This window comes from Alternaria dauci, chromosome 3, assembly GCF_042100115.1.
Source record: "Alternaria dauci strain A2016 chromosome 3, whole genome shotgun sequence".
NCBI lineage: Eukaryota > Fungi > Ascomycota > Dothideomycetes > Pleosporales > Pleosporaceae > Alternaria > Alternaria dauci.
In genome coordinates this window covers 2,396,412-2,406,878 of record NC_091274.1, presented here as the reverse complement: position 1 = coordinate 2,406,878, position 10,467 = coordinate 2,396,412, and the positions used below count along the sequence as shown (strand labels likewise).

At 52.6% G+C, this 10,467-nt stretch overlaps 3 protein-coding genes across 3 annotated transcripts; 2 read left to right on the top strand and 1 right to left on the bottom strand.

Annotated features, from left to right (window-relative positions):
• The first annotated feature begins 322 nt into the window (after positions 1-322).
• Positions 323-1,424, top strand: ACET3X_004441 (uncharacterized protein). The gene has a single exon (XM_069450646.1). It carries the CDS (start codon positions 487-489, stop codon positions 1,261-1,263), a length of 777 nt encoding a protein of 258 aa, XP_069308419.1. The 5' UTR covers positions 323-486; the 3' UTR covers positions 1,264-1,424.
• Positions 1,425-2,821: 1,397 nt separating this feature from the next.
• On the top strand, positions 2,822-3,511 carry ACET3X_004440 (uncharacterized protein; the record flags this gene model as incomplete). Its single annotated transcript, XM_069450644.1, has 1 exon — positions 2,822-3,511. One exon carries the CDS (start codon positions 2,822-2,824, stop codon positions 3,509-3,511), a length of 690 nt encoding a protein of 229 aa, XP_069308418.1.
• A 1,505-nt stretch (positions 3,512-5,016) lies between these two features.
• On the bottom strand, positions 5,017-5,722 carry ACET3X_004439 (uncharacterized protein; the record flags this gene model as incomplete). Its single annotated transcript, XM_069450643.1, has 3 exons — positions 5,017-5,050; positions 5,196-5,409; positions 5,488-5,722. The coding sequence occupies 3 exons, from the start codon at positions 5,720-5,722 to the stop codon at positions 5,017-5,019; spliced, it is 483 nt and encodes a 160-aa protein (XP_069308417.1).
• Positions 5,723-10,467: the final 4,745 nt, after the last annotated feature.

Below are 10,467 nucleotides of genomic sequence, written 5' to 3'. Positions count from 1 at the left end.
CCAGCGCAAGCCGTTCATTTCTGTAACACGAGAAGCCACCGCAACCCTCCACAGCCAACCTGCCGATCTGGTCTTAGCACCAGGTACGCACGTCCTGCGAGTGGCCAGCGGGGCGGCAGGCCAGCTTGGTTCCTGCATTAGCCCTGACATCCGCCAGACCACTTGCAGCGCCCAGATGCTTCCGCCCCTGTTGCGCCGTCCTGTGTGTCCTGTGTCCCCCTTTCAGTGGCCACTTGTTTCCGGTCCGCGCTACCGTGCTGTAATCTCCCTACGGTATATATCACTGCAGCATGGTCGCCCTGCTGTTTTTCTTCACTTCACAGCCAAACTTTCGAGCTTAAAGTCCTTTGACCTTCGAGTCGTCCATTCGTTGTTACCAACTAATACTATCATTAATAATACACACTCGCCAACTCTCTCCACCACCTCCACCTCCACCAACCACCACTTCCAACCTTACCGTTTCAAGTTCTAAATACCATCAAAATGCGTTACTCTCTCGCCGTCGCTGCCTTCGCTGGCCTTGCTGCCGCCGTTCCCCAATACGGTGCCTACCCTGCTGAGCCCGCCAGCACCCCCTCCGCCCCGGCTTACTCTGCCTACCCTGCTGAGCCCTCTTCTGCTGCTCCTGGCTACCCTGCCTACCCAGTCGAGACTCCCTCCGCGCCTGCTGAGTACCCCGTTGAGACTCCTTCCAAGCCCGCCGAGTACCCAGTTGAGACCCCCTCTGCTTCCAAGCCCGCTGAGTACCCCGTCGAGACTCCCTCCAAGCCTGCTGAGTACCCCGTCGAGTCCACAAAGACTCCCGAGGTTCCTGAGCACGCCACCTCTGAGGTTCCCTCTTACCCTGCCTCCTCCAAGACCCCTGAGGTCCCCGAGGCTGAGACTACCTCTTGCTTGAGCTCTACCACCATCACCGTCACTGTCCCATACCCCACTGGTACTCCCGTCGTCCCCGGTGGCCACAAGCCTTCCGGCACCCCCGTTGTCCCTGGTGCTCACCAGCCTTCCGGCACCCCCGTTGTCCCGGGTGCTCACCAGCCTTCCGGCGGTGCTCCTTACCCATCTGTCCCCGTCGGTGGTGCTCCCTACCCCTCTGTCCCCGCTGGCACTGGTGCTCCTCCCGCTGGCACTGGCTACCCCACCAAGACCGGTGGCTACGTCAAGCCTTCCACCCCTGCTGAGTTCACTGGTGCTGCCTCTGCTCTCAACGTCGGTGGCTTCGTTGCCGGTGTTGGTGCTTTCGCTGCTTTCTTCTTGTAAATGTCATAACATCCAATTGAGCGTGCCCACGGGCAAGCTATGACTTTACATGATACATTGCATTGGGGATGGATTTTCACTGTAAATATCCTTGGTGTCGGAAAGGGTAATTGTAATTAGTCTGGGGCGGTGTGGTAGAAATTGAACTTGACAAAATCAGACACTCCTGTGCCTCTTGGTCGTGGACTCATGTCGACTGGTCCTGTCGTCCCTATGCATATGTTTCTTCTGTTCAAGGTCATGCTTTTATCAGCTGCCACGAGTGAGTTGCTGACACCCGTCAACACTGAGACGCAGTCCTTAAGTGCGTCTGCTCTCATGCAACAGCAAATTGTTATACTATATTGCACAATTCAAGGCTGTAGTCAACGCAACATGCCCGTAATCGCAGGCATGCCATGAACATACCGAGGTAACTTTATTGCTAAGGTCGTTGTGTGTATTTTCGTTCTGGCCTGCCGGCACATGGCTACCATGGGGCAGGGTCGCCGCGAATCCGAGGCAGGCTCCCATGCGAGCCTTGTGGTCATGGCACAGCATGCGATGTCATAACGCCATCTTGGGAACCTGGAATGCTGTTGTAGAACGCAATGCGGCCCGCCTTTCACGGCACATTCATCAAAAACACAACGGCTGCGCCGTTCCTTCTCTTTTTGCACCAATGTCTCATCTCGGCCAGTCGTGGTCCGGTATCGTGAGAAGCTCCCAAGCTACTCTTTGGGGGCTATGTTTGGACTACGAGCTAATTTTCGATAGCCAAAGTGGTTTCACTAAGCGTAAGCCGTCGCTGCACTGTGAACGCCACCTCTATGCCTCTTGAAGGTTGCACGAGGTCGGCAGACACTAGGCGGGCACTAGGCACCAGAATTGCGTCTTCTTCAGGGTCTCGACTTGTTCGCGCGAATCCATGATATGGATGCAGTTGTTGCGACGCAACCGTGGAACGCAGAACGCTAATCATGTCCCACTGACTGCGTCCGAAGCAGTGACCGCATTAAGCTGAGTAAAAGGCTTACTCGATGCCCGTGTCGACGGGTAAAAAGGTGGGGCTCCGACAATCCAATGTTTGCTGCATGAAACAATCTGCCAATAGCTTCAATACGCCTTTCAGGCATCTCTGACTTTAGTAAAGTGAAAGCAGAGTCAAGACAGTCGTGCAGGAATACAGAGCTTACTTCGCGAGCTACGTCTCACCTACCGGGCTACCGAGCCCACGCCTGGCGTCTCTGGCAAATCGCATGGGTTGGAGCCATGAGCGAAGAAGCTGTTCTTGGAATCAAAGGATGCTCGCTTGCCAGTTTACCTTTGACTGACGAGAATTTTCGTCATTTGAAGGGGTAGTTGAAAGTAACAATTGTTGCGCGAATGCTCGATAAGCTTTGCTAATGCAGGTCAGTCTGGCGATGACAAGCTGAGTTAACGATATCAAAAAGAAGTAGTATAAAGTGAGTGATTGAGCCTCTGCAAATGATTCACGCGCTCTTTGTGATTTGCAAGCTACAAGACACCCCCTTGATCCGTTTCCAAAACCTGTCAAATTAGCATCAGCCATTTTGCCATGAAGACCTTTACGATTGTCTCAGCCTTCCCGGCTACAGCACTTGCTGCACCAGCTACATCGGCACCAAGCGATATCACACCACGCACCTTGAGCGTCCTCAAAAACTTTGTCAAATGCCCAGCAAACCCTGCCCAACCTGACGGCAGGTTACCCAAAGGCAGCAGCATCTCCACCTCAGCACTCGTCCCCATATCTGCCAAAAACCCCGACAAAGCATACCCAGCCACGGAGTGGGCGACGGTTACTCCCAAAGATAAATGCACAATCTTCAACCTTGAGCTGGACTCCGACGCCACCCAAGGCAAGATCTGCAACCTTGTCTTCGACTTTCCTTCTCTTGCTCAAGCACCTGGTCTTTTCTTCTTCAAAGGCCCTGGACATTTCACATTCACAGGTTACGATATCAATGCTGGCGCAGAGGTTGGCGTTACCACATACAACCACCAACCGCGTCCGGGACCTAGCCCACCAAACCCGCCGCCAGTCATCAAGCCGGGCAACAGCTACATTGTCAATGGTGCGCCATGTGGGATTCCTCCTGGTATCGGCAAGGTGACCGTCAGCGGAGCTTTGTGCTCCGATGATACGACTTTCACATTTAAGCAAAGCGATCTGTTGTGTCCCTTGGGCTTTTACGTTGTGCTTACTGATGACCCTAATGCCGGAGGGTATGCGCCGCACGAATAACTTGGTATTGATTGACGAGCATGAAGGCTATGGGATTAGTAGTTTAGTGTATAAATTTCTTTCTATTCTTACGAGGTTTAGCAGTGTCTTCGGTGTAAAGTTCGTGTGATGTTCAGTATAGAGCCTTGAGTAAAGAGCCGGGCCATCCGACTGGCCGTTAGCCTCCAGTTTCTACACCGATGTAAACTTCGTCACCAACTGTTCGACGCCGTCTAGAGGAAGATGCGTCTCCTTGCGTCAAGTGCCACTCGTATCGTTAATGCTAATGTGTGGGTGTGTAATCGTTAGTCGGACGTCTCCGAGATCCGGTTGGACTTGCCACCTGGGCAGTGACGACACCCACTTACGTGTGCGGGGAAAGCGCGCTAACCCGAACGATCTCTGCAGAGTCAAACACTAGAGTTGCGCAACTCTCTCCGGTAGTTACGCCATCATCTGGATCCTTGCAAGATGTTGTTATCACTTGCCAAACCAGGTGCCGGATTCCGAGGCGCATCTTCGACGTGCGCTATGTTTGTTAGCTACCTGCGACTTCGATTACATTCCGCCTCAACACATATGACATAAAGACGGGAATTTCACTGGTTGATATTATCGAGCAGGAGCGATGAGTCAAACTCGATTCCCCGTTTACTCATTTCAAGCACATTCCGTTCGTCGTATGCTTACAACATTCGTCTCTGTACCGATGCTTTTAGGATCAGACCAGAGGTGTCTAAACAGCCTTCAGAAACGCCATTCTACACGCTCTTCCGGCTTTCAACAAGGACGAGATGACTGAACGCTTCAAGAAAGCAACTTGGTTCTTCTTCGACCTCGACGACACTCTGCACGAGTTCCGCAAAGCATCTTCCGCTGCCGTCGATGCGACGCTCCATAGCATCGCAGAACAACACACGAACTATGGAATTGCGTCCGGTCAACCGATCACAGTCGCTGGGCTGAAGGAGGAGTATATCAAAGTCCTCAAAACCAAAACGGCAGCAGCATTCATAGACGGGAAAACAAGCCATCAGTACCGTGCAGAGCGCTTTCAGGGTGTCATGGATACCTTTAATCTAAGCTGTACAGAGCTGCAGATGCAGGCATTACTCGACACCTACGAAACAGCACTTACACAGCACCTAAAGCTCAAAGAAGGCGCGATACCACTGCTACAGGCCTTGAAGCAGAAAGGGAAAAACATAGCCATTGTCACGGAAGGCCCCCAAGACTCACAGGAACGTACTGTCGCTGCTTTGGGCCTGGATGCGTATTATGATAAGCTGATCACGACGAACAAAATTGGTGTGGCGAAGGTGGATGGGCTGTTTGCTAAGGCTTTGGAGGTTCTCAGATTAGAGAGCGGGGAGGTGGTGGTGGTAGGGGACAGCTGGGAAAGGGACATTATTCCTGCGGCAGAAGCCCGAATAGAATGTATATGGCTTGCCGAGAAAGAGAAGATCTGTAAGGCAACTTTACACTTGAGAGGCGAAGAGGAAGACGTGAAAGTTATTGTGGTCAATTCACTTGGTGGGTTGCAGAGCATTATGGAGGAGGCTGAGTCGTGTTAGGATATACTACTTGGGTTGCATCGGCTCGAGTCCAATCAAGACGATATGGAAAGGCATGTTCCAAGAGCCGACGTGTTTCACCAATACATGGCAACAGAGGAGAACATTACCGCGCATCCCGACTGACGTACCACATGGCCTCATGTCCATCACATCTCACCGTTCCCTGCGCCGCCACTTTCCCACCATGCAACCCAGCAAATCTCTTAATCGCCTCATCGATGATATCAACCATATCCTGGTTATTCATGTCGAACGAAAACTCGTGTGAAGTATTAGGAATGGCACCCATGCTGAATCCGCAGGGCGCGTTGTGCATGTGTTGCTGGTAACCTTCTGGTTTGCCTTTTCATAGAGGTTAGTCTTGACATGATTGAACACTTGAACATGAGGTAAGAAATGATGAAAAGGTGGCGTCTCTACCTTCTAGGTGAACAATCCACTCTCCGGCATCTTCAAAGATACTTCTGCAAGCTTCCTGGCACTCTGTCGCGTTTGGTGGATTTACCGCGGCTAGAGTAGTGTCCACGTAGGTGAGTGTGTCGCAATGGCCCAATGTGCTTTTGTCACCCATGCAGAAGTTGTAGTCTGGGGGCAGTTGGGCTGCTGTGAGCGTGGCAGTGAGGATGCCGAGGAAGATGGGCGAGGTTTTGCGCATTTTGATGGTGATACGATACCTACCTAGGTACAGTATGGTAAAGATCACTGAGAAGGGTGTGGTGGATACGATGAGGTTTTGAGGAAAGAGGTACGTAGTATTGACATGCCCAGGTGATGTCGACTTATGCATGAGTACCAGGTAAACTACGGTAATGACCAAGCATTGGACAGAACATGAGCTGATGTCAGAAACGAAGCAAACAAACTGAGAGGGCGGGCCATATATTGGCAGGGTTCTTCATATTAAACGACGAATCAACTCAACTGCAAACAAGATCGTCGACCAACAACAGTTTGACATCTACATACCCGCTGTTGCGGCGTAACCCTCACATACAGCATAAGCTGCATGCGCGCTTATAAGCCCCTGGTCAGCGCGTCGAGATAATTTGGTTATACTATACCCGTATGCCTCCTTTAATACCTCCTGGTACTTCTCAATCAGGCCTTGCTGATTTGTAGTAGCCGAACACAACCTTGTCAAATATCCATATCTTTATAGCTCTTACTTAGACACTTCTTCAGCAAATCTCGCAACTTAGCATTCCCATTACCATATCGATCGATCATGTCGTCCAGACCTTCTTCAATCTTGGGAACCGTAAATTCTTCCTGAAGCATATCCATGCGTTGCCTCTCCTTTGAAGGGCCCTTCGATATCGTATTGCTTGTCACAGGAAATCATGTTCCAGAACCCGAAACCCCTTTCTTTGGCATGTTGATCGAGTTTGCTAACCCCACGCAAGGCATTCTATAGCTCCTTTCTTGATGGCACCTTGGTGATGTCCAAGGAACTCCGAAGGTCCCAAGAAATGTAGACCGCCTACAAAGACGACTTTGGGAGTAAATCAAACAAATTCTCGTGAAATGCATACACAGTCAACACAATGGAAAGTAAAGATATGTAGACGCATGCCTATATAACAAGACAGATAACATTGACAAGCAATATGGGGTATCCTAACACATCCAAACCGATCCACCTTAGCAGACGCCACGCGATGCTTCCAAAAATGCAAGAAAACTACAATCCCCCCATCTGACTAACCTCCCCAAACCCCACTCTAGCCTTACCACCCCTTCCCCTCCCCCTCCTCATTGCACTTCCCCCAACAGCAACACTACCCCCAAATCCACCTTCTCGTAATCTCCTCTCAAAACTCGTCACACCACCAACCCCAAGCGTGTTATCTCTACTACTCTGTATAGGCGGCGCGCTCATAGTACCTAGTCGCGACCCTCTCTCCCGTTCTAGCAATGAACCCAATGGCCGACGTACAGGAGACAGGACATGTTGCTTCTCTGGGCTAGGGGGTAGCTCAGGACGTTTGGCACGGACGATGCTGCGCTTACTCGGTGTTTTGAGGTAGCCTGGCTTACTGCTTGGAGGAGGTGGCATAGGCGTCCCAGACCAAAAGGTCGATTGTGCGCCCTCGCCAAAGTCGAGGTCGGACTCGTCGTCTTCTATAATGGTAGCTGGCGGTGGCCGGACAGCAGATTGCGGTTGTGGGTACGTGTTTGGTCGGCGCAGGATGGAGCCTAGTGGACGGATTGACGCAGGAGAAGGATCAGGAGCGTAGGGATTGGGGGTGAAGGTTGGCTGTCGTGGCGGTTGTTCTGGTGTGAGGGAGAGGGATAGGTCGAGATCATTATCTAGACCTAGAGCGCTCTCGTCGAAAGCTGTCCACGCCTCTAGTCGTTGCGTTTCGGCACCTAATGACTGAAGGCCTGCTTGCCCCGGATCGTTGTCACCATCGCGGTTGTGGAAGTCTCCGTTATTGCCATGGCCGCCGGTGCCATCGCCATCATCGTGTTTTCGTCCTCTGGACCTGCTAGTAGGCGTGGGACTCACAGGCCGGTGGCCAAGCCGTTCTGTGGCCCGCTCTGCCCAGAAACGAATCATGGCTCTAACATGTTTCTCAAAATTCCTCTCAAATAACGCTCTCGCATTGTCCTCTTGTCTTTGGAAGTTCCAAAGTCGCCAGCCCATCTTCTTGAGAGCACCCGTAGCAACAATCTCCGTGCTTTCCTGCCGCAAAGCCACAGCTTGATGTTCGAGTGTATTGATAAGGTCCATGCGTTGAGACCAAATAGCAAAGTAACGAGCGGAAAGTCGGAAGGCATAGAGGCTCACGGCTTGAGCATTCTGTTGGCGAAGGATGAGCGTGTTATCGTGCCATTGATGCATGATGGTACCACTGGTTTGAAGAGTGCGATGTTCGATCATGTCGTTTGCTCTTTGTGTCAGCACCGCGACGTGATTTGCCTTATCTCTCCAGTGCTGAAAGACTCTGCGCACAAGATTCGTTTTGACCGTTCTACGGACTTGGGAGTACGTGTCGCGTCTGCGGTTGCGACGTGCGTGTTGGGTGGCTTCGCTCCATGTCTTTAGAGTATGCTTGCTAAGAACGTAGAAGCGCGCATCGGCCGACCATTGTTTCAACTCTTGGAAATGCGCTAGCCTCTCCTTGAGTTTATCGAATGTACGCTGCTTGAGCTTTTGCTGATACTCTGCTAAGATAGCAAACTGCTCCCGTCGCCTCTCTGTAGTGATGGTTTCCATCTTACGCAAGCATGTCCGCATCAGCTGAGCACGCTTGAACTGGGCGAACCGAATCTCCGCAGTATCAAGAGTGTTAACGCGCTGATTGGTCTTGGTGACCCAGGATAAGAATATCGACTCTTTGAGCTGCCGATCATGAACACGCTGGAAGAGGGATACTCGAGATGCCAAAGTCCATTTATACAAGCACTCGACAATGACACGGTCATTGATTCGATCTTCCAGCGCTTTGATGCGCAGCCTGTCGTTCCAGGCAGTATAAGCGTTGCGCAAGACGCGCATGCGGTCAACATTGCGTGCTTGACGTGATAGCTGAGTGTCTTTGTGCCAGTCTTGGAGCTTCGCACGAAGCAAGCGACCGTTGACACGCGCTTGGACCTGGCGCGATAGTGGCCCAAGCTGCGCCTGCTTCTGAAGTGTATGGAGTGCCGTTGAGAGGAGGGAGATGCGTCGGAATTGGTCCGCTTGCGACTGCAGAGCATTTTCTGCCACTGTCTTCTGCTGCCAGGTCTGCAATGTCTTCCGCAGGAGCATCCCGTCTCGTCGATCGGTTGCCCATACATTCCGCTCCATCATGATCTCGGTAATTTCGCGCCATTTCTGCAGCGTGGTTCTTGCTGTTCTTGTGTCATGCCAATTTGCTGCACCTCTGTTGAGGTACTCGTTGTTCAGGGCATTCCACGACTTCCTGACAATCTTCCCTTCATAATAGGATTCGGCGAACTGGTCCCTGTCCCGCACTTCTGCTGCGCGTGTTCGCCATATGGAGAGGAATTTGGCCAGGGCAAAGTGCTGGATCTTGAGCTCGTTGACTGCTGTGATGTCGCGCCAGCCATTGAAGAAGCGAGTGCGTAGAATGTGCCGTCGCGCGACTGATGTACGCTGAACCTCATCTTCGGCGCACTTTGCCCAGTGTGTGAAGGCTTTGGTGAGCAGGAAGAGGCTGCGAGCCTTGTCTGCACGAGTTTCTAGCCGTTCGAAGAAGCGGTTAGTCTCTCGACCAGAACGCCTCACGAGCGCTGTGTCGCGTAGCTGCAAGAGGGAGGCCCTGAGCAAGACGCGGCGATCGAAAGCGATGGCAGCTCTCTCCATGTCGTCGCGCAGATTCATGCGATCGTGCGTGCGATTGCGCCATACTCCAAAACACGCCCTCTTTACCCTGTGTACCCGCTGGTGTTCGAAAGTTTCCGCATCGTCCATCAATCGGGTATCTGATAGTCGAAACGGCTCGGGAACATAGGGCTGGTGTGGGGGTGGTTGCGATTGTTGCAGGCGGCGCTGGTGTGGGGAGTCGTAAGGATCGTTAGGTATCGGCGCATTGACTCCTGGAATCTGAATGGAGGAGAGGTCGAGGCTCGCCGTGCGGTCAGTGAAATCGCTCTCATCTGCATCGTGAGTGCCAGTCGTCCTGTATGAGTGGGTGGGTCCACCTCTTCGAATTCGCAGACTGCCGCGACTCGAGACAGAAGCGCTACGCTTATGGACTGGCGGTTGCGGCCCAGAACTTGTGCGGCGAGGCGCAGTGCCATTGACTCTGGGACGAGCAGGGAGTTGTGCTGGCCGGTACGAATGCGCTTCGGTGTCGGATGTCGCGCGACGGTGGCTCGCCTTGTTGCTATGGCCATTCGGACCATCCTGCTGCGACGCTCTCCTCGGACGCACAGCCAAGTCGCCATGGTCGGTGCCTGCCACTTTGTCTGCCGTGCCGTCAAGGAATGAGTCAAAGCTGCCAGTCCGCGAATATCGTCCCAAGCTCGCCTGCGCTCCTCCACGCGGCGCGTCGAGGTTTTTCGCGACATTGGTACCCTCTTCATCGTCAAGCTCTGCGTCGAGACCAAAGCCCTCCTTGATCACGCGGAAAAGGCGCGACATCAAGTCCTCGCCAGCCCGTTCATATCCCTGCATGCGCAGCAGGAAACTGTAGTAGAGAGCGGCGTCACTGGGCGACGGATGGTAGTCCTTGATGTATTCATCGTATGCGACGAAGAGAGCGTTGGTGGATCCATCGTGGGAGTCTTGTGCGCGACGAACAATGTCGTGGATGGCCTCGGAGACTGCTGCGAGGTTAGTATGATTCTGGGTGTAGTTCTTCATAGTTTGTCCCACCTTCATCCCGCAAAAGGTCGTCGCTCGTTATAGCCCTCGGATCAGCTCCATTCCGGCTCATGGAGGATAGCATT